The sequence below is a fragment of the Meleagris gallopavo genome, chromosome 1 (genome assembly GCF_000146605.3).
Source record: "Meleagris gallopavo isolate NT-WF06-2002-E0010 breed Aviagen turkey brand Nicholas breeding stock chromosome 1, Turkey_5.1, whole genome shotgun sequence".
Lineage (NCBI taxonomy): Eukaryota > Metazoa > Chordata > Aves > Galliformes > Phasianidae > Meleagris > Meleagris gallopavo.
In genome coordinates this window covers 112,052,640-112,076,842 of record NC_015011.2, presented here as the reverse complement: position 1 = coordinate 112,076,842, position 24,203 = coordinate 112,052,640, and the positions used below count along the sequence as shown (strand labels likewise).

General features: G+C 38.3%; 1 protein-coding gene across 1 annotated transcript in view; it reads right to left on the bottom strand.

The window, feature by feature from the left end:
* TMEM47 (transmembrane protein 47) overlaps nt 1-24,203 on the bottom strand; it is a 134,677-nt gene continuing 110,474 nt past the window's right edge. Inside the window, exons 3-4 of the mRNA XM_031556829.1 lie at nt 10,683-10,823; nt 1-2,629 (exon numbers count right to left, since the gene is read on the bottom strand). Coding sequence (XP_031412689.1) covers nt 2,451-2,629; nt 10,683-10,823 — 320 coding nt within the window. The 3' untranslated portion in view covers nt 1-2,450. The remainder of the gene's footprint in view (nt 2,630-10,682; nt 10,824-24,203) is intronic.

The window sequence follows — 24,203 nt, the reverse complement described above, 5'->3', positions numbered from 1 at the left end:
TTTTGCCTGAACATCATTCAAATTAAGAGCTGTGTGACTTTAGGAGTGTTAGCGATTAACCTGTGTGTGCCTTAAGGCTGATGTTTGATTTCATTCAAATTCTATATTAAAAAAATTATCTGGTAAATTAGAAGATGTGATACGGGTTCAGCATAGTAACTTCCTGCCAGCATAGGCATAGTGCTGTGCTACGCTGGCACCAAAACCCTGCCCTCCTAGAAAGGTACAGCGATCTTCTCACAGTGGGCTTCTCTACGTCAGCCTAACTCCCACGCCAATCTACAATATTCTTTGTGCTGCTAAGTAACAGCAGAACTACACAGCTGTTCAGAAAGATATAGAGTTTACTGTATACTGATTATCTGCCTTAAGTCAGTCTCAGGAAGAGCAGAGTTACGAATACTCTCTGGTGCCTGCAAAATAAGTGGACATATTTTTCCCTCCCATCTTTTTTTTTCCTCCTTAGGCACTGCCATACAATCCCTCCTAAATGCAGCTATCGTTTTGCTCTGCCTAATCTAATTACTCACTACTGGTTCAGGAAGGAGTGCTGATACAGAATATTCTGCTGCGATAGTAAAGACTTAACTCCCAAGAGGCACCGCGTCTTAAAAATCACCTCCACACGGCAGCAGCACTTTGAGAACAGCTTCCGAGAGGCAGTCCTGGGGTAGCACGGTCCCTACAGATCCCCTGCTCTCTGGGCACTGTGGCACAAACATTAACACCGCAAACGCATTTTTAACATTGAGGCAATCGGCAGCCTTTTCCCTGGAGCCAGCAAAACCGTTTGTGCAGAGGTGGACAAGCAACAGCAGCATATCTGCTTGTGCAGAGGCCCACATAGAATATACTTTAAATTTCTCCATTAAAAAATAGTCATTTCTAAAGATTAGAATTGTATAAAAATATGTTCATAATTAATTGAAGATATGAAAAGAAGGAAATTGTAAACAAAAATAAAAGTGATGCGGATTAAATTCACATAGAAGTTCTCTCTATTTTAACTTGGGTTCCATTTGGTGGGTACAGTCTCTGGATGTTTAAGTGGGAAGCATACCAAGCAAGGGTAATTAGATACACAATCATCAGCCAGTCTATTAGAAACCCAGCCTTTAAAAACATGAGATTAGCTCCTGCAGTGCTAATATTTTAATATGGAAGTGATTGGGCCTTGGCTATATTCTTGATTATCAGAAACACTTGCAATCTAACTAGATTTTTTTTTTAAATGGTAGTTTTTCTTCCCTGTAACACCTTTTTTTTTTTTTGTACAATTTTTATTAAGTACAGAATTACATATGGAATAGAAAGTAGTTATTTCATCCACTTCTACCTTAGATTGATGTGAACTTCTATGCATTTCCCACAACAGAGTCTGTACAAGGACATATACAGAAGACAAATCATTTTAGGTTTATTTTGTAACACCAATCATGACCGTGGGTACTGGTCTAAGACCCCCAATAATGTGTACAACGTCAGTATTTTAACCACTGCACCACAGCTCCTATTACAATTTAAAGATAATTCTCTTTCTTCCTCTGCATTTATATATGTATTACACATACTCACTTATACTAATACCTTCCAAAAATATAATCAAACTTGTTCCATATGCATTTTTTCATAATGCTGTTCAAAAGTTAAATGAGTACTTAGGAAAACTGCAATTCATTCATGCATTTCAGATGTCTTAGGGACATATAAGGTCTTTTTGTTCTCCTCCTTATCTTCCCCCTCCCCCCCCAAAAAAAAAAACACTCAAGAATTGAGACAACTTCCAACCACACAGTCAGAAGCACATGTCTCCGGGTTTGGACTTCCTTCAACAATCTGCTACAGCTGGCACGGTGATGTCAATTCCTGAAATCCTCTGTCTGTGTAGTTGTTTTACTTCTCCCAGAAGACTGCTGAATGCAGATATTAGACAAGCCATTAACCAGTTACATTCACTGCCCTCGACACAGTCACTCGCAACTAATTCCTTAAGAGCTTTTCCGAGCAAGCAACAAGAGGCCAACACAGCCTATTGTACAAGATGCCATTGCCTGCTTATCAGACATTTGAATCCTCTATGATACAGGGAAACTTCTAAATGGAGCCTACACCAGCTGCACCCCTGAAGGCAAAAGCAGATGCTGGCCTTGCATTCACATTCCAACTACATTTCTCACAATGATCGCTGTCATGTAGATCCTTCGCTTGTTGTCAGGAAAAACAAAGCTTATGTATCAGCAGCTTGCAGCATCTGCCTACGTAAGATCAGCAATCCTAGTGTTTGCAGTTCTTCTAAATGGTTGTAAAAGCTGGTTACAGTGTTCACACCCAAAAGGCAAAGGCTATTTTATCAACAGAGCAGACTGGTGCTCCACAAGTGTTCTAAAAAAACAGTGAGTTAGAAAAGATGGGGGTAATCCTTCTGGTATTTTTCTTTTCATTAAATGATTCTAGTAATAGTCTTCATAGTTCTTAGGGTTCAGACAATAAAGAATGGCACCCCCAAATGAAAATATAGTTGCACCCCAAGCCAGGCCATAGCCCCAGTTGAACTCATGGTATATTTTCAAGCTGACTGTTTCGATGAACTTGATTGGGTAGAGGACTAAGCTGCACACCTGAAGAACAACTGAAAGAGAAACAAATCAGATGTCAGAAGAGGCCTTAATACATTTCCATAAAACCACCACAAAACCAAAATTTGCTTTTCCAAATGCTCTTGGTGCAGTTCGTCTAGTAAGTACTGCCCTTTTTGAGTACTACATATATATATGCATACACACACATATGTATGCTTATATATAATATTCATATACATGACATATGCAACCTTTACTTCATCTGAACAACAGAGCAGTTCTTGCATATTCCTCTGATGATGAAAAAATGTTATTGTTACGATATAAAAACAACCCATCAGGTGTCTGGTAAATAAATAGTGAAAGCAATCTTTTTCCAATTCTTTTCCGTCTCTCCTCATTGTATTTTGGTCTGGAGACATTATTCCTTCTGTAGCAACAAACCTAAGATCTCGTGTTCCACGCCTATTAAAACCAAGTCAAAACAATGAGAAACAAGAATAAATGAATATTAAGAAATAAAGCTCAGAATCAAATCATTTACTTAACGTAATAGTAATTAACTGCAGTAGGCGATCCATATTTATGTTCAGTGGAGGCTCACCAAATTACCTATTTCACATGCATTACCGTGTCGTGTAATCAGAATTAATGATATTACTGCACAGAATACCAAGGAATCCATAAAGTTTGATCAATCACTAAACTTCCCACTTGCAAGCATTTCCTTGTATTATGAATTTAGAAGGTGGGTCAGAGATGTTTCATGCTGAAAAAAGTTAATAAAACAGATCAAATCCAAGGCATGAAAAAGCTTAAAAACCATTAGTTTCTACAGCACTGTCTCTGAGCGCCAGATCTCATGCAACATCATCCACGTGTCTGCGGAGAAATTCAGTGTTGTATTACATCAAAATTGCACAAAGTAACCTGAAAAGGAAAATGCAGATGAAGAACCCCAATTTTCATACAAAGAATTCAGTTTCATTGGTGTCCGTTCTCTTTTAAAGTCAGGCATACTGCTGACAGCACAATTGGGACAGCAGTCTCCAGAGTGAGCAGCTGAAAATTACACTTATTTTGAAGTACGAGAACAAGATACATGATTTAGTGATTCTCCAGGCTTCCAGTTGAGCCATCTACAAATGACTAACCATCACAGAAACATACAAAAACTTTTCTTAACCTTCAAATTCAAGATGTGGCTCCCTTCCAGCATTTAGCACGACCAAATTATAAAGACTTCGGCACATGACTTCCCCTACAGACCGCCGTCCCTCTGATGTGCTCAGGGTGAGCACACCCACAAAGCAGAGCACATGCTTAAGCATTTGCAGGCCTGGGATGTATTCGAATGAAAGTTCAGTAGCGCGTAACATAATGCCATAATGACAATATTAACATCGATTGGGAACTTCTTTTATTTTATTTATTTATTTATTTTTTAAGAGTTTACAAGGTTACAATCACTCTTTATAGAATTTTTTATAAAGCCAGTGCACAGCAAAGAATAAGACCACTAGGGTCTACAGAAACCCTTTTGAAATTACACAGAAACTGCAGGAAAATAACGTTAATTATATTCTCCTCTTGGTTGAATGTTTTGCACACCTGAAAACCATCATTTTCCTTTTAATTCCCACATGCCCTACTTAGTGTTGTCAAACTGTCACCATCCATTATGCACCTGGAGACTAATGCTCTCCTATCTTCAGGATGGGGACTGCATGGGGGAGAGGACTTTTAGTACTGATTACATACACTGATAACACTGTGTAAAACACACACTGGAAATTCATCCCTGCCTAGCAGCCAGATAGCTTACAGACTAGTCTTTGGACTCTTCCTTGGGACTGACAAACTGAACAATGTTTGGATAGAGGATTTTCTGATGTGGGTACCAAAATCCACAAGATGTTTTTTAATCCCAGAGTTATTGAAGTTTTACTGTGTGTTATTTCATTTTAATATAATTTTTGCTTGCCAGCTCACAAAATACCATGCAACACTGGAGAACTTTTGACAGCAAATACTAGAAAAAGCTCCTACTCTTATGAAAAGATTATATATTCTAATTCTATATAATGAGAGCATCATTACACCCCAAAACACCTCAACGTACGTTTACTTTTAGAAGCATCTTTAAGACCACTCAAAGTAAAGAGGATTTCCTCAGATGAATGGGTAAAAGTTCATTAATGACCTCTTGAACTGGGGCTGCAGCACCTTTGCTGGGTCAATATAGAAATTGCCCTCAGTGTGCATGTATCTATCAAGTTTCAACCAAGGAAACTCTCTACTTTTCCTCAATCTAATATGAGAAGCATATGGAATTTTATTCTATGGACTGGACTCATCAAAACAAAGCAAAAGAGTGGTTCCACTAAAATAACATGTGACCTAAGGAGCAACAGCTACAACAGATAGTGCTGACATTTTTGGTGAGGTTTCCTGCTTTTGCTACTGTTAGTTCATCTACGCTTATGAAAAAATTTAAAGTGTTGGTAACAAGTAGGCAGAAACAACCACACCATACAACATTGCTGTGACTTTGCACTAATTTAGTGTCCTATCATTGATATTCCCTATAAAGTGGAAAAAGACCACAAGAAGATAGTAAGTTATGAAAAATGACCTGTGCGATCCAAAAAGATGCTAAAGTCAACGCTTGCAACTACTGATCTGCTTTCAGTGAATTTAAATGGACTCCACGCTACGCTGACCAGTTTCCTACGGAACGTATAGGTATTACACTTCTTGAGAAACATTGGTTCTTTCCTGTAGAAGAAAAGGCTGCAAAAGAAATCTTTAAAGAAAAAATCCACTTTAAAACTCTAGCTTGAGATGACTGTTCTCTTTTGAACAGACTATTCATTTCAAGGTTAGACTCATTTTTACGGCTATAATCATGATAATTGCAAGAGAATTGCACAGGAACAAGAATAATAGTTTTACTCTATTTACATGAAGTATATACACTCATCATATTAAACATACCAAAAAAACACAACAAATTATTTAAAACTAGGAAAGTATAATTTTTTTTCTTTGTTAAAGTGTTTAACAGACTTACTTATAAAGCAGCTTTTCAATTAGTCTCTACTTATGAAAATCGTGGTATTAGTAAGAAACTTGGGTATTTCTCTGCTACTCTCAACCATTCTTTCATTCACATATGCTTTATTAGAAACCAATGGGTGCTGCATTTTCGAGGATTATCAGACACGAAACTACTGTACAGGAAGTTTCTGTACTTAATACAACCCTGTACAATTAATTGGGAAGGAGCACAATGAGAAAGGGAGGGGTTATTCATGCTGATTTTTAAAATAGTGCTAGCTTAGAACAGGCTACCCTACTACACAGGAAGATGAGGAATTTCATCAGGAGGTCCAGCTGACCAAGCAAGGAGTTTTTCAATGAACATGTAAGAAAGGAGCATACAAGAGCAGGAAACAAAGATTGACAATGAGTGGGAAATATAAAAGCACAGTTTTGATGCATAGATACAAAACCAGGAAGGCTGAAGCCCAGCTGGAGCTCAACATAAAGCTGGGAAATGGCAAAAAAAAAGTTAAGAATTTCCACAGGTGCATTAATTGCAAAATGAAGTTCTGAACATATTTGTCCAATGATGGGAAGAAAAGCCAGTCTAATGACATATGGTAAAAACATGAAACCTTCCCCAAGATCTCCAAGAGTTGTGGAAGATTTGGGAAGAATTAGGACACTCAGCAGTTACGTGTCTACAGGGATGGATGGGACCGACACAAGTGTGATGAAAGAGACGGTCAATGCAATTGTGAAGCTTCTCTCATCCATACAAAACTCAACAGCAATTTGGAAATATTCCCAATGACTGGGAAAAAAAAAAAAAAAAAAGGTTAAAGTTGTGCCTGTGTTTCAAATTGACTAGAAGTAAAAAATTCACAGAATTATAGGCTGGTCAGCCTCACTTCAAACCTTGGAAACATGGAGTGTATCTCCACGCACTGGCAGAACAAGGAGGCAATCTGTAGTCAGCACGAATTCACTGGCCAAGAGCAAGGGTTAAGAAACCTGACAAAATGATTGAAGCCTGCAACAAATCAACCTTAGGAGAGAGATGAAGGCACTAGTTTTACTTAGATACATGAAGAGGAGACAAAGGAACAATTTCACAGCAGCCATCATCTACCTTGAAATGCAGCTGCAAAGATACAGGAACAAAACTTTTTGTAGTGCCAGGAAACCCAAGATATTGGCAATGAACACAAAACTCAATTTCAGACATTCAGGATGGATATCAGGAAAACAAAAAAAAGCCATATGGAGGTAAATGTGACAGTAGGACAACATACTTGAAGGGTTTACACAATCTTATTCTTTGAGTTCTTTAAGACTGGTCGAGATAAAGCAAAGTTAACAGATCAAATGTTAGTGATTGTTCTGCTTCAACAATGAGGTTGGGTCAGATGACCTAGAGTATCCTGCCAACTTGCTTCTTTGATGCTGTCATTCTTTCTGCTTTCTTGTAGCAACTTAACTACTTCCTTCACCTTAATTGTTCAGAGCACTCTGCCACTTCTTCACAATCAAATTCTGCCCTCCAATATAACTGCGGTTTTTGTAGCTTCATTGTAAGAGTAAGCTTGGCAAGTATACTTTTATTCTATGTTTCACAGTATTACAAATATAAATAACAGCACAGAACTCAAGAGTTAATCAAGCAGAATTGTGCTCTCACTTCCTGTCAGAATGTAAAGACATGTTCTTTAAGTATTTTCCAAATATTATCTGCTTGTCATTCGTCTATTCCCTCACCCATACTTTCACTTAGCCATCATTTTTCCAGCTTACACATAAGAACACCCTGTGAAATGTGTTAAAAGCTTACTGACCCCAAAGGTTCTTCTTCTAAGACCTAGTCGTAAAAGGTAATGAAATTGTTTTGACATAAGTCATCCGTACAAAATTTCATTACCTCCCAGTCAGTCAAAGTTGGGTCATAATGGGCTGAGAAGGAGAGAAATTATTAAGACAGAGAGAACACAAGCTCTGCAGCTTCTCAAAAAGCACTGTTAAAATATAGGCCATGAACACAAACACCTTTTAAATTTCCTTTTTAGTTGCTTTTAAGGACTCTCAACAATTATATGCTTTCTTTCTATTCCTAAACTTTGACTCTGTTAGCATTCATTTGGTAACCACATCATGAAACTCCCCGACTGACGACTCTCTTAAACACTGGCATGTTTAAGAGACTGGACACAGTACTTTGAGAATGCAGCTCTCAGGGACAGTTTGAATCAGGAGCACTTTGATATCCCAGCAAGTATATAATCTAGTTAGGTCCCTACTAAACAAAAACAAAAAGCTATATGAGGACACAGCCTACCAAGCTCAACTAAGACTGATTTTTGTTCTTCACACAAGACACTGACACAAGCCACCATAAGATAATAACAGCTAGCAATGAGATAATGTCTACAAACCCCACTGGACCCAAGGTAGCGCCACACGAAAGTGTCCTGCCTCTGTATGCTCCACATTTTTCCATTACTTGAGGTATTCCTGTTCCTCTTCCAGTTACAGAGAGCTGATAGTGCATGGTCTAAAGATACACTTCTGTTGATTGTTTGCTGACTTATTCTCAGTATCTTGGCTTTATCATCATCATCCCTTCCAGCTCTGGTAACTAATTCATCTTCCTCACCTACAAAGTCACCAACTAAAACCTGAAACTAAGATAAAAACAAAATTTTAAAAAGATACACTAAAACTACAAGAAAAATGTCTCAAGTGAACTGCTTGGATTCTAAAGTGACTGGAGGCCATTTCTGTTCTTTTCCACAAATGCCACTAATATCTCCAGACAGTGTCCTCCTATGAGGCACCAGTAGAAGCATGCAGAGATGAGTTCTTAATCAGCCATACAAAATATTTTGTGTTACCAGTAAGTTCACAGAACAGAGTTTTCTAGCTTCACAGATGTTCTGTAAAAAACAGGGTAAAGGCTTGAACCTACGGACAGTTGCATAAGGCAGAACTACTGTGCTGCAACCTTGATTTTCCCTTTAACTTCAGCAGTGGACTATCCTCCTGATTCTTTCAAGACATGTCAGTCCATATTCATCTCTAAAAGTATCTGAAAACAAAGATAAAACCCTTAGAAAATGAACAGCAGCAATGTCAGCGCCAAATCCCCACATAACTCATCCTAGATTTGCCAGATAATGAAGAACGAAACAGGCCGTCTTAACCTCATCATCTCTCTTCCTCTAACAGACTTCAGGACATAACAATTTAAAATGCACGCACATGTGTACATATACAAAAAGGCAAAGAAAGAGGTGAACACAACTTGTGAGCTACAGCGTTATATATTTTCTTTTCTAATGCAAGCAAGCACTAAATCTAATTTCTCCAGTCACCAGAGGTAGGAGCTGTATTGGGGAGGGTCAGATTGGAGATTAGGAAGAGTTCGTTAGCAGATTGCCAGGCCCTGCAGACTATCCTGGGCAGTGGCTGCAGCCCCAAGCATTGGAGTTCAAGGACCATCTGGACAATAGTCAAAGACACAGGATTTGGATTTTGGGTGGTCCTTTATGGAGCCAGGAGTTGGACTTGATGGTCCTTGTAGGTCCCTTCTAACTTGGGATATTCTAGGACTCTAAATCTCTGCCTCTTCCATAACATTTTTAATAGACTAGAAATAATTTTATGCACAGGATTAAAAACTAAGCTATAAGTCAAATACTAAGATTTTTTCTTTGCTTTTCGCCCTCAGCTCCCCCCAGTACCAACTACCCACTGACTGAGCGATATGGCAAGATTGGTGCATACCTGAACAATTACTAAATTACTACACAATGTTATGATAAATAAAACAACAAATAAGAAACACCTACATAAATTCAAGAATCCCATTTCCTTGAAAGTTAAACACCCAATATGTTTTATAATGTCAAAATTAATGTTAATTTTTGAAAGTAATGGCAGTAGTGCCTTTATTTATTCAACCAGCTCAGCAATGCAACAAACAGAACAAAAAAATTCAATTTCTGTTCAGAGAATCTGATCCTAGTTTGTACTCTTTTTCTCAATGTGAATAAAATATAACCTACTTATATTCCTTGAACAAATAAAAGCGCATCTCAAAATGCTGTGGTTCAATCAAACTAAGAAAAACAGCAGGGGGCAGCAGGAGCCTTCCCTAGAGCTTCCTTTCATTCCTGAATGCCCTTCACATGCTAAGTTTTTATTTTTTCATATCCTTGTAAGTGGCTTTTTCAAATATGTCCTGAAGACTAGGTTTTGTCAATCCCTTCATTATGGACTATCAAAAGGGGCTTAAGCTGCTAGCTCCAGTGCGGATGTGAGCGACAGGATGAAGGCACACCTTTCCTGGTGAATCTCGGGAGAAATAGAAACATCCGTGCTGCCTAAGCCCTAGAACACCAGAATCTATGAAAGGAGATGATTTGATATTGTAATTATACCTCACTGGAACAGTGTCACAGACAATTCGGTTGTATAAGTCTCCCTGAAGATTTTGCAACAGTCTAGATAAACTGTTCCATCCTGATGTTCTTAAAAGCCAAACAGGGACCACAGAGTGACAGTTTGTTAAATTAACAACTAAGGAAACAAAATGACACAATGAAATAAAGTCCTCCAGCAGTACAGGGGCATATATAAACACCTTGCAACATATTTATTTTCACAGGGCTTCAAGAGTTCACATCCAAGCAGTTGTTTTTCCACTTTAGAATTGTAAAAGAATGCTAAAATTCCAGAAAAGGCTTTGGATGAAGAATAAGATTGGGGCCACGCAGCTGCACAAAGTCTTAAATGGGTTTATCCACCATGGTTTCCCCGCTGCATGTATTCACCAGACACAAAATAAAATGCCAATAAAACGCCAATAAATGTTTTTGAGCTTTGAGATAATGCAATTGCAAAACTGACTAATACCTTGCAGAAATAGTATCTTCAAAAACCTCATAGGACTTGAAGCAAACCAAGTGCCTCTGAATCAGTATACAGAACCAGGAACATCATCTTTTGCAAAAGTAAACTGCCCTTGTGAAATTTTAATTATAGTGCTGGTAAACTGCTTACCTGCAGCAAAGAGCATGACTGCAACTGGTCTGTAGAATCGTCTCCGAGATCCCACACAGATAGAGATCAGGCCAACCAGGAAAGCTATGAGAATGATGGCAGCACCACCCAACAGCAGAGCAAGAGTAGCTATCTGCCAGTCTGTGTGGAAAAGAGAGAAAGAAAAATGTAAGTCAGTTGCAGCAAAACGAGCCCACGGGCTTGGGATAAACATCAGAATACAAAGAACACAGAGCCTGCACCAAAGCTTGGGGAAATACACAGCTACACTTCGGATTTCTTTCTTCCTAATTAGCAAAACACTTTTATACAACAGATGCGATTCAAGAGCAAAGTGCCACAACCTCCCACACATTTTCAAGGCTTAGTTGGCCTCACTGGGATTTTAGCTTGAGGAAGACTGAATAATTTGGTAGCTTGGTTTTGCCCAATTTAGAATGAGAAATAGAGGCTGGGCCAGAATCAGTCAGCATGTGTTAGCTAACCCCAGCTAAGTGCTGTAACTTTCTCAAAGAATAGAGTGAAAGTCAAACCTCTGCTTGAGTTGATTGAGGTGGCATAGAAAGGGAAATGCAGAGGCTGATCATGGACACATGCTATCACAGAGGCAGCAAGGCCAAGTAATAACAAAACTAAAGGAAGGAGATGATAAAAGAAAGGGAAAATAAATCATTTTCAATACTAATCAAAATGGATGTTAAGCCCTTATAAAGGCAGTAATGTTCATTTGGTGCACCGAGTCAAATCTGAAATCCATTCTGAAGTGTCAATTTTACTTTACTTCCCCCGAAAGCAACTTCTTGATCTGACCCTGTGTATTTGCTAGCTATTTTCACGCATTATGGATGCGGTTATAAACAACGTCCTTGAAATCTCAGATAATATAAAAACAAAATCAATTTGTAAGCAGACGTCCACCATGAATCTACAGAACGTCTAGCTTAAAAGCTTCTGTAAGGCCTTAGAGAAGCACATGCTTTGTGCTGCTTCTCTTTGCAGCTCTCTTAAGACCCTGTTTCCCTGCAATCATGAGCTTCAAGAAAAGGAATCCAATCACTATTATTTATCACTACTATTTTTTTCTTTAAGGAAGAAGATCCATAATCAGCTTATGAGAAAAGGACCAATGGATTCAATACATCTCATTACTTTGAAAGTACTAGCATGCATACAGTCTTTAGAATGAAATGGCTTAATGTGTTACATAGTTCAAAGTAAATAACAAGATTAATTATTCTCAGAATAAATGAAGGTTACTAAGAACAGCAGCAATAAAAATCTACGTTTTTTTTTAGTAGATCCAAATTCTGTGTTTAAAAATAAAAACAAACAAACAAAAAAACAATCAACGAAGAGTACAGCTTGTTTCAACAGGGACCTCATCTGCTGAAGATACCTACAGTGCAGCTGTGGGGTTTGGAAATGGAAGATTTGCAGCTATAATCACAAAAAGCCACTGCATGCTATATGAAAAAGGATAAAAGAGAGAAATGAAGAAACTGAATTAAAGAGATAGAAAAGCATTTCTAAAAGAGACAGTTACTTTACATGTGTGCTTAAGTACACACTTATTTTCTTTTTCCTTGTCTGTTTTTTCTAGACATGTCATTTATTAATACTATAATTACTAAGTATTTGGCCTCTGTGGGGAAGTCTCTGGACTCTCAGGACTCCAAGAACATTTACTCCTTGTTTTGTTATTGGGCCAAGGCTGGATACAATCTTTCATTCTCCTACTTTCAGCATGCAATCTAAAACGGCAGTTTGCTGTGTGTCATAGCATCACAGAAAGGCTTGGCCTGGGAAGGACCTTAAAGCCCACCTAGTTCCAACCCACCAGACTGTTCAGGGCCCAATCCAACCTGACCTTGAGCACCTCCAAGGATGAAGTAGCCACAGTTTCCCTCTGGTGGTGGAATTTCTTCCTTGTATCTAATCTAAATCTCCCCTCTTCTACTTTAAAAATATGTCCTGCTGCTTTACTCTTGATGGATGAAAATATGATTTTAGTTATGGATTGGAATGCTATGAGAAGTGGTATTTAACACTGACATGATACTTCAAAAATACTAAGGAGTTAGTTCAGTGATTATTTAGATTGTATTCCTCCAATATCAGAGTGTGTTCTGGATAGAAAATACAGAAATAAACAAACAGAACAGACCATTTTGGAACACCATGAAAGAGATCCCTGCACTTAAGAATGGCACAGATATAAAGACTAGACCAATCCATTCCGTCCCAAAGTTAAAAGCCATAGAAAAGTGATAAGTCAAAGTGCCAGATGGGAAAACTAAAAGCCCAACATTTTTGAAAGCCACAACAAATAATAAATGTTAAATGTTATCCTCACATTGACCACATGCCAAGTCTAACGCAAATAAAATGCATGCAAGATGAGAGTAATAAATAAATGGGAAAACCTTTGAGTATGCTACAGCTTCCCAAAGCAAGACACTAATCAAGTAAAAATAACTAAGGCAAAGATGATGGAAGCAAGAGGTTAGAATATAATTTAGTTCCCAGAACAGACCTATCAATGGATTTTAGAAAGGTTAAAAAATAAGCTACCTTAATAGTACTGATGTGGGAAGTAAAAGCACAAACCAGTGTCAAAAAAACACCTACACACTCAACTAAAAGAGAAATGACTTAGTCAAACAAAATTAGTTTCTAGAATAAGAGAACCTCATCGTTGATGTTGGCAGGAGGACCAATATGAAATTATGTTCCACACTACTGAGAATTAGATATTTAACATTGTGTTCTGGGCCAAAATGTCTAGAATTGGCTTCTTTTTTTTCCCCTGTAGTTCCAACTTCCATTCACGGCAGCATACAATGCTGCCAGCCTTTATGTAGAGCTGCAACAGAGGATTCTGTTTAAAGAATGCTGTAGAAGTAATTCCAGTCAGACATTACTACATAAATAATACTAGACTGAGTTTTCCTATATTGCCCACCATGAAACTGTACACTTAAAACTCTTTGTTTTCTCAGAAACACCTTAACTTTCAATTCTGAAAGCCATCAGAGCTGGTGACAAAGCAAAACTTAGGTTCCATTAAGTAACGCTTTCTTTCTGCAAGGACTTTTTACTTAACATTTCTTTTTGTTAATGCAAGAGAAAAGAAACATACAAAGTACAAAGACAACTGGATCGCTACCTCTGAAGGAAGAACACCCTCAAAGATAAGTTAGCTATAACAAAATGAACACAGCAATCATACTTTCCTACAATAAATATCAGTAGTTTCCTCAGACTGTCCAGCATCAAAATGAGAACAGCATATTTTTCCTTTACATGGTGTTATTAGTACACATAACACAACCATCATCAGCCTACTTTAAAGGTATCCAAAATATGCTTGCACCATTTCTGAGCAAGGGAAAACAAGCTACTGTACTTACTTCTGAAGTTTCAGCAGTTCAGTTCATGCAGAGATTAAAAAAAATGTGCGTGAAAATGAGCAAAATGGGACTTCAGAGATGATCATTATCAGTCTTCTGGATGCAAAACATGCAATATTTTAGCACTCGAAAAACTCACAAATATTTTTCACTATGCAACAACTATCTAAGAAAAATGCCAATAACCAGTGAAATTTCACTGCCACAAATGTTTAAAAAGCATTTACATATTAAAAGATGCAGACATGCCAAAATTAAGTTGCTTTGTTGTTTTACACCTGCAGAAACAATTCTAAATTGAATTCTTTTGATTCTCAGGATTTAAGCAGTCTGAACAACCAGAGTCTTTTTTTGGTTGTTGTTACTATTATTTTAAAGCATCTTTTAAGATGTAAAAGGATTCAAGACAGATTTCTTAAGAAAAGCCTCATTTAACTTATAGACTCATAGAATGTTTTGGTTGGGAGGTTGGATGGGACACCTCCCACAGACCAGGTTGCTCAAAGTCCCATCCAGCCTGGCCTTGAATGCTTCCAGGGAGGAGGCATCCACAACCTCACTGGGCAACCTGTTCCAGTGTCTCATCACACTCACAGTAAAAAATTTCTTCCTAATATCTAGTCTAAATCTACCCTCCTCCAGTCTAAAACCTTTTCCCCTTGTCCTGTTGCTACATACCCTAGTAAAAAGTCCTTCCCCAGCTTTCCCATAGGCCCCCTTCAGGCCACTATAAGGTCTCTTCAGAGCTTTCTCCAGCTCTCTCAGCTTGTCCTCACAGGGGAGGTGCTCCAGCCCTCTGATCACCTTCGTGGCCCTCCTCTAGACCTGCTCCAACAATTCCATATCCTTCTTGTGTTGGAGGACCCAGAACTGGATGCAATACTTCAAGTGGGTTCTCACGAGAACAGAGTAGATGGGAGAATCACCTCAGTATATAACAACTGTTCTGCACTGCCCGTGAAGCATTAAATGTGAATACCACAATACCATAGGAAACACATACCTCAGTTCTGATGGTGACGATAACATCTGCATAATTTTTATTTTAACAGACTGCCTGTTAGTTTAAGGATGTGGATCTCTGTATTTGCATACGTAAGTAAAACTGAACCCAGGTACTTCATACATCAAAACACATATGGTATAAAATGGTATAAAAACTACTACCTTGAGTAAAAAATATTCTTATATATAATTACATTTCAGTTAATTGTTCAAACATAACTAAGTGCCCTTTTATAAATACAGACTGATTGTATCTCTTTGGAAAATTCTACTTGTTTCTTAATATGGAAACCACATTAATTTTCACGCTGAAAGATGGGATTTTTCCTCTTTGTCCCTCCAAATGAAATGACCTAAAGCTTTGACAGTATATTCAGTTTTAATTAGAAGCAGCTGTATATGCACTATTTCTTTGGCAAAACAGTACTTTGGTACCACGTTAAAAAGTCATAAAAAGATGGAAAAAACTCTGTTCTACATTGTTTAAAAAAAAAAAAAGATCATTTGTTAACATGAGAAAAAGCAGGACAAATATCTAGCATAGTCACAGTTATTATATTTTTGGTGAATTCTTGAAAAGTTAAATATTCCCTGTATGTGGTATTCCATGGTAAGAGGTTTTAGAAATAAAAACATTGTTGGAACATGAGAAGTATTTAGTACATGTGGTTCTTTCAGGAAGTGCAAGTAAAGGGAACGCATCTCTTAAAAAGCAATGAAGTACTCAATTCTTTCAACAGAGGTTCTCCACAGTCCTCTCCTCACAGAGGCTGAAGAAAGAAAGTACACATTCGTTATAAGCTGGAAGTAATGAAAGACCTTCTTATAACACAAAACAAAACCTTCGTGAGAAAAAAAAAAGAAAACAAATGAAAAACCCTAAAATACTCTAAAGTCTGTTTTCTGACTCATCGCAAAGCTTCAACTTAGCCTGCTCTCAACCTATACACATTCCTGTAAATTGTATTGTAGCACTTAAGTTAAAAGTATGTGTCAAGTAAATCAGAAGTTGAGGTACCCATGCATCAGGAATATAATCCACTGAATATCATATCAGCTAAATCAAATAAGATTGCTACAGATATTCCCAATTGCTTCACATTCAGAATTATTTTTAAGGTTATCAACAATCATCAACTCAGCTATCAGCTAACAAAAGTTTTAAAAGTGAGATTGTTATATAAGAAGTCAAGGGAGAATCTAGTTTCTAAAAGTACATTTGTTGCATGATGCTCTTTTTTTCAGCATTAACAGATGTATTTTAGTGATGAGATGTTGACTTCTGTACATCAAACTCCATCACATTCAATCAAAATACTGAAATTAAAAAAAAGACACTTCAATAACAATTAAGATCTTATAAAAAATATTGCATCTACAAAGAAGCCAACTCTTTGGAAGGTCACCTGGCATGAAAAAAAATTGGTTTTGTTTGTTTTAAAAAGGGAGATGGTCAGATGAATTCTGCTTTTACCTAAACAAACAAACAAAAAAGCACAAGGAAAAAGAACTCATTTGGCTGCTGAAAGGATGAAGGGCAAAACAGCTAAACCTGAAAGTCCAAAGTCCTCCACTTGTACAGCAAACACAAGTACAGCCCACAGGGTGTCTGTGGTCTTCACTTCTGCACACTACAGAGAGAAACACCTTCTGGCAGGATCCATATTAAATTCCCATTAAGTTGCTCTGGCCACAACTTTCCACGGCAAAGCCTTGTACAAAATAACAGTAACTCAATATTTTTCACTCTTTGACAGTTTGTATAGTATTTTTATCATTACCAGTTGCTGCCCAGAGGCACTTTATCTTTTGCATTTTCTCAAGTATGAAAATTTTCCATGCAGGTACTATTAGGCAGAGCTGTGGCAACCAGCCAGCTGTGGTTGAGTGCGTTCATTTCTTAAAACAAAATTCAGACACGTCATCAAGACAATCCTCTACCTGTGATGTTAGCGTGAATTTGAATATATGATATGATGTACGAGGTCTCATACATAAAAAGCAGCTGTCTAGGGAAGAGCCAAAACAGTTTTTTGCTTCTTTTTCAATAGAAGATTGATGTACTGTGCTAATATCTTAGAACTTGGCCTTTATCTGTACACAAAGCCTTGGATACCATGAGTCTTGCACAACACAGGTGGGCTTAACAGTGAGTTTTTTCACATACTTCTAATTCATCGGAATTTTGGCAATATCCAAACAGAAATTTGAGCATTTTAAGTTTATTGCCAAAATCCTTAAGTGCTTCCTAAGGATAATTCAGAGATTCTAGATAAGGTATCAGTCACTTTCAATTTACGGTACAAGAAGCTTGCAGGATGGTTTAATGCCTCTGATGCTAAGTGGAAAGCCATTTAGAGCCAAAGGAAAAAAAATGACTATGTACAGATGTGTCCAAAAGCAGCTAACTGGAGCAAAATCAGGGATACCTGATCATACTGAGACACAGGATACTAATGAAAGAATGGCAAGTGCTTCCTTAATTGCAATATAGAATCACAGAATCCTTAGAGTTGGAAGGGACCTCTGAAGATCATCCAAGTTCAACTCTCCTATAATGAACAGGGACATTACAGATATATCGGGTTGCCCACGACCTGATCCAGCCTCACCTTGAAAGTCTCTACAGACGTGACATCAACCAATCCTAGGGGCTAGAGGAATTTTCAGAAACAACACATCTTTTCCCCATCTCTGGACTTAAACTTCTGTTTCCATTTCCCAGAAAAAAAATTTAACTACTATGTTTGATTGAAACTACTCTTTTCTCCCATCTTCTAGAACCAAGCTAGAAAAAATATAAACAAGATCTACAAGATGCGTGAGCTAACAAATGTGAGGGAAGGTGAACTTGTGCCTTGCTTTAAAGTCAGTCTTATATTAACTGGTCTGTCCTGACCTTACAACAAGGAAGCCCAGATTCTCCCAGCTTTGAGAGAAAAGTCCTCAGCAACCACCTAGCACCTGAGTGAGAGGGACACAACGCTGTTTCTCATTCTACTCTTCGCCAGAGCAAGGTAACTGATCAGAGGGAGAGACTGGCTCTATTCCAGATTAGGGAGCAGCCTGTTGGAATGAGCCTCCCAAGAGGCAGCTGCTCCATTATCTAGCTTCCTCAGCCTGGGAAGCACTTGCTAGACCAGGGTCCAGAACAAACACCCATTGTGCAGATACATGACATGCTACAGGAAGCATTTTAAACACCACTGCTTATGTAGATCGGTTGGAGAACAATGGTGGCAGTGCAGGCAACTCTCCATCCACCTTCCAATGCTCAACAGAGCTCCATGTCTTCTACCTCAGGATGCCGCTGAGCAGGCAGGGGACATTTGGGTTCCCAGAGAAGTCAGCAGCACACAAAGCAGACATAGACCCAGGTTCTCAGGATGGTCTCTACAGTAGACTTGCATGAAATATGCACTGCATTCATCTAACATTTCTGTTCAGCTGCTGTGTTACATAGTGTGTGTGGCACTGAGACTACTGGACTTTGCAAGCTTTGACACCATAGCAAGCTTTGTCCTTAGGCCCTGCAGGAGATCAAACTGAACAACAGAAGCAATAAAAATATGTTAACCATCTCTGCTGCTGCTGCTGCGCAAAGGAGACAGATTTTCAAGACAAGATGGCCTAATGCCTGAGGGGTTACAGTTGTATGGGAGACTTTAAACATAGCAGGTGCTTGCTCCTCTGCTCACTCACAGACATATCTCCTGAAGATTAAGGATTACATTGCTTATTTATACAAAATACACACTTCAGGAGGTTTTAGGATAGCTCCTCTCTTTCTGAGTCATAGCCTGCCTGTAATTCTAAAAATCACCAAGTAAAACTCTTTAAGTGAAGTATGTCTCCAAATAGAGTCAAGCCATTATAAAGATCTTTATTTTATTATTTAAAGGCAACACGCATTGCACATCACTTTTGCCAACAGATGACTTCAAGATTAGTGCAGCATTACAGAAAATCATAACAACCTATAATTCATTCACAGAATAACACAACATATACATGGGTATTCCTTCCCTTGGATACATGGCACTCCTCTGAAATTAGCTTGCTACTATGCCATTTGAATTACTGTATATTCATTCACTCAAGGAGAGTAAAAAAAAAAAAAGCACAAAACACACACACCCACAACTCCAAGAACAACACAAAACCCTACAAGTCTTAGAACGGTGTCATTAGGAGAGATGTGTGGGAGATGCGTTATACAAGCTTTTCAAGTAAAGCTCGCCTTTTCTGACCTCATCCATATACACTACTACATTTTAGTAATCTGAAGAAGGAAGAATTACACTCTGTGTTGTAACAGAAGCATAACCATCTCCCACAATTACCAATGTTCTTCAAACCAACTAGCAATCTGTTGCAATTTTCAAAACTCATTCCGCTGTTCCTTATGAAAAAAAAAAATTAGTGTTTAAAACAGTTCAGAGTACTTTCCATAAAAATGATGGTCCCTGTATTGTAGAACTGGAACAAGTTAAAACACATAAAGCATGACAGCTGGATAGACTTTACCCTTTACAGCTTGTCATCTTGAACCTTATGCAGTCATCTCTGGCCACAAATCAGTGACAGAGGCAAAGTTGCTCTACACTTGATTCTAAATATAAAGTATCCTCAAATATTTACATCACTTGTAATCTCCCTCACATAAGAAACTTCTCTAATGTACTGGTGCAAGAGTTCTTAATAAAGACAAATTACAGCTACAGAATTCATTACTGATTTTGAAATTGCAATGAACAACATCAATGACAACAATCCACTAAGATGAGAAGTCCTCCTTTATTTTTTTTCTAAAAGGCCATCAGGTGTGTGGCACTCTCTACACGATCAGATAAACTTGCATAAACTTCATACAGTGAACATGAAGGTGCTATAACCATGTTTCCTCATTGGCTGGAGCAGAGTGGCCAAAGTGGCAGATGTCATACTCATACAATTGGAAGAGCAGTGTGGTTAGGATGGTACTTTACAGGTATTATAGTTGGAAAGATTATTGTGGTGGAAAAGAAACAATCAAGGAAGATTGCTTACCCATATCTGAGAATCTAGGCTCGTGGTGAAAAACTCCAAGAAGGAGGAATCTCCAGAAAGAGATCCTTGCCCAGTGGTAGTCAGCCCTTAAATGGGGTCTTGGAGGGGTGTAGCCTGGCTGGAATTGCCTTCACCTGTGCCCCCATGGCTGACCCAGTCCTTGTCTCAGGTGATCAATCAGTGGTTCAGGCTGTGACTCAACAGTTCCCATACACGTCCTGAGAGGTCTAGACTACTGTACAGAAGTCTTAGATCTGTTACTTTCACAACTTGGGTGGTTTGAAACTACTCAAAACTTGGGTTGTCTAAAATAAGCAGTCCATTTACAAAAGAGGAAGCATACTTTAAGGTACTACATTCGGGCTAATTGAGAGGTAACTAACAAATTCAAGGTGTTTTGAACACATTTAAGGAGTCAGATAAACATGAGGCATAGACAGAGTTATCAGTCATCACAGAGTCACAGGATGAATTAGGTTGGAAAGAACCTCTGTAGGTCATCTAATCCATCTCCCTGTGGAAATCAGGGCCAGTCTCCATGACAGACTCAACTTCAAAGCTAGAGCAGCTTGCTCAGGGTCTTTGGTGAAGACTTGGAGGCATTATAGCTTTTGATTTTATACCTACCATCAGATAAAGTGTCGGGGATGATTAATAAGAGTAACATGGAAACATGACTGATCACAGTTTTCAAAACTAAAATGAATGTTTTATTAATTCCTCTTTACATTGTATGAGCTACATTCTTCAGACTTAGTAAAATTACATCTGTTCTTCTTATGCTATTTTATAGCAAACTATCAGACTTGCTAAGATTTTTACAAATGTGTCAAGATCAACTCTGAGCAATGATCCACATCTTCTAACGAGAAAGCTGCTTTTAAGCTAGCAATTTTCCCTTGGAACAACTGTTTAGATTCAAAACAAGCAGATACCATCTAAGACCACTGAGCCATGTTAATTCTGATATCTGCATCTAAGGTATAATTAAGGTTAAACTTCTTCAAGTGCTACCAAAGGAGCAGCCTCTGATTTTTGTTTATGTTTAAGAACAAATTAGAACAGAATTATAAGCACAAAGCTTGATTGTTTTACAGCTTTAAGCTGTAAGTTAAGCTTACATGTATGGTCCATGTACCACTAAGCTTGAATATGCACAGAGACCTGGCTACACTTATTTCTTTGAGAGTGTTTTAGTTTTCAAATAGCCATGTATGGAGAGTTTTTAAATACTGTAATACTCTTAAAGAAAACTAAGTGCTACATAAACAAAGACACAGATTCTTAAGTAACAAAGTCATATGTCCCCCACAAATCAGGAGGGTTTCATACTGGCTACTGGCATTCAGTCAAATATATTTTATATGTGCTATTTCCACAATAAACTGAAATGCTTCATAAGGACCATTCTTTTTTATGATTATCTATGTATTTAAACTAAAATACAACACATACCTGACAGATCAGACCGTATGGAATCTACATCATGCTGACAAATCTTAGATTTAGAAAATTATAATGGATACAGTGAATCGCATAAATTCAAATTTATTATTATTTATTCTGCAAATATAAGGCAACTACCTGTACAGGAATAGATTCACCATGCAGTTAAGCAAAGATGTATTTAATTTTAAACAGATGCTGATATGGGCATGAACTTTCACACATAACTCTTAGCTGCTGATAAATCCGTAAATGAACCACTGCAAATCAGACTTAATACACTTCAAATTAGTTCTAAAGCAAATTTTGTTTAATGACACAAAGCACTGTAAGTTTTCCAGTTTAATCCTGCTGTGTTTTAAACCCACACGCTAAAGACAACTCGTGCATGAGTCAATTTAAGCATTAATCGGAGAAAATAATTTTATGCACAAAGACAGCTGGTGAAACTGCAGAGCACCAACACTGGATCTCAAGATTTTACCACGAAGCTCTCCACACCAGCAACTCTGTCAAATCTTCAGCTCCTGAAGCTCATATTAGGGAGAATTTTAGAATTTCATAATGGAGAGAGGCATATGCATGAACACCTTTCCAGTTATTGTAATTAAAAGAAAGAAAGAAAACCAAAAAGGTATTTGGTATTTCACGTAGACTTGAAAAGAAGAAAGCAAATGAGGATGAGTTCTTTTATAATCTTAAGATTTTAAAAATTAATCTGACTCGCCATGTCACATACTTGAACCAGCAACCCTGTATAGCATTTACACAACTTTATAAACAGTATGAGAGCAAAGGATTGCTTGTAAGCTACAGAAAAAAGGCCTGAAAACAGTGAATGAAGAGAATACTCCAAGCACCAGCAATGCTCAAGGAAAACTGAGAATTATCACTTTCTGCTAGCTATAACAGCCAATGTAATCACATTGTGCCTTCCCTTCTGCTCAGTGCTACCAGGCTGCCCTTTTGATAGCAGTCAGGGGTCCTACATCTAATTACAAAGATTTTTAATTAAACCTTGAATGTGCTTTAACAGCTTCTAGCATGAGCTTGCCCTTGATGGAGCCACTTGAGGTGCTCTCCTTCAAGGGATGATGAAGTAAATCTCTGAGAACCATGGGGGAAGATGCCTCTTGCCTGTGTACGCTACTGCTTTTCACAGCTAGCTAGCTACAAAGCTGCTTGCGTTAGTATCAAGCTAAAAGAGCTTTCCCTGCGGGAGCTCTCCACTCTCTTCAAAATATACCACTCGCTATATTTTTGATGTAGGAGGAAAGTGCACTTAAAATATTAAGTGAGGACACAAAATGGTCTCAAACAAGAGCCCAAACCAACTCGGTGAACTTACTGGGAGCCTTTCCATTGACTCTAATGGGAATTATAACACACCAGCAGAAAGCAAAAGCATAAAGTGTGGTTTCTCATATTTCAGGTTTCCTTAGAGTGTAGAATCATGTGCCAAACATGAGGAAAATGAAGAGCTTATTCCAGGCACCTCAAATAAAACAATCCCTCACTTCTGCCCCAGTAGTTTGTGGAACCTGCCTCCACTATAGTGGAAAGTATCTAAGCAAAATAAGCACAAATCAGTAAGGCAGGAATTTTAACGCAGGGCAGAAAAAAGTACCAGGAGGGGGCAAATTTTCACCACACAGCATCCTACAAAACTACATTTTATTTCCATCTGTCTGCACCAATTCATCCTCCACCTTTCCCTAAGCACACAGACAACTAACAAAGCAACCAGAGAGATCAGCTGCCGTATATGCTGTGCCATAAGCTGCCCTGCTTTTCTTCATGTCCCACTTTGTGTCTGTGTGTACGCACGAGCAGTGGGGGATGGACTGGGGGGGACCCGACAAAGGGTGTGTGCGCAGGGGGGTCAGAGTAGAAGCAGGTTCTCATTCACGCCATCTGAAAAGTCCTTCTGCAATCAAGGGGATACTATTTCAGGAGACAGAAAGAAGGGGTAAAGGATTCACGTTGCTAAGGAGACACGCCAAAGCCAACATTCCTACATAAATTTCCATTTATGCTGGAGAAGAAAAGAAAGCTCTCCAAAGTTTGTGAAGAAGCCCGGGTAACTGATTGGAACTGACGTTTCTTTACAATTCAGTTTGGCATTACGTGATATAAAACAAAAACCCCAATCAACATTCAAAACCTCCAACATTACTCTACACAATGGCAGAAAAAAATAAGAACAGGAGCGAAGGAACCTGTACCATTCCTACCATGGTAGAGAACTGCAATTCCACAGAGCCTACAACAGGATTTCAGAGAAGTCAGGGTAAAAGCTGCCTGCTGCCCCTTCCCAAAGCCAGCATCTCATCCCTGGGCGATGTACCAGAAGTTGCAGAGCTCAGTGATGCAAAGGGATAATTTAGAGATGTGAGTGTGCGTGCGTGGAGGGAGGACAGGGTGGAGAGAGACTAGCTGCCTTTGTGGGTGCTTCTAACAGGACTCCAGAAGTTGCCATCGGCATAAAGTAAATTAAAAAAGGCATGAAAATGGAAACAATTATCAAACTACAAAAGAATTCACTGAAAAATATTCAACAGGCAGCTTTTTTATATCACGCACTGTTTTCTTTTTGTATGTATATTCTTTT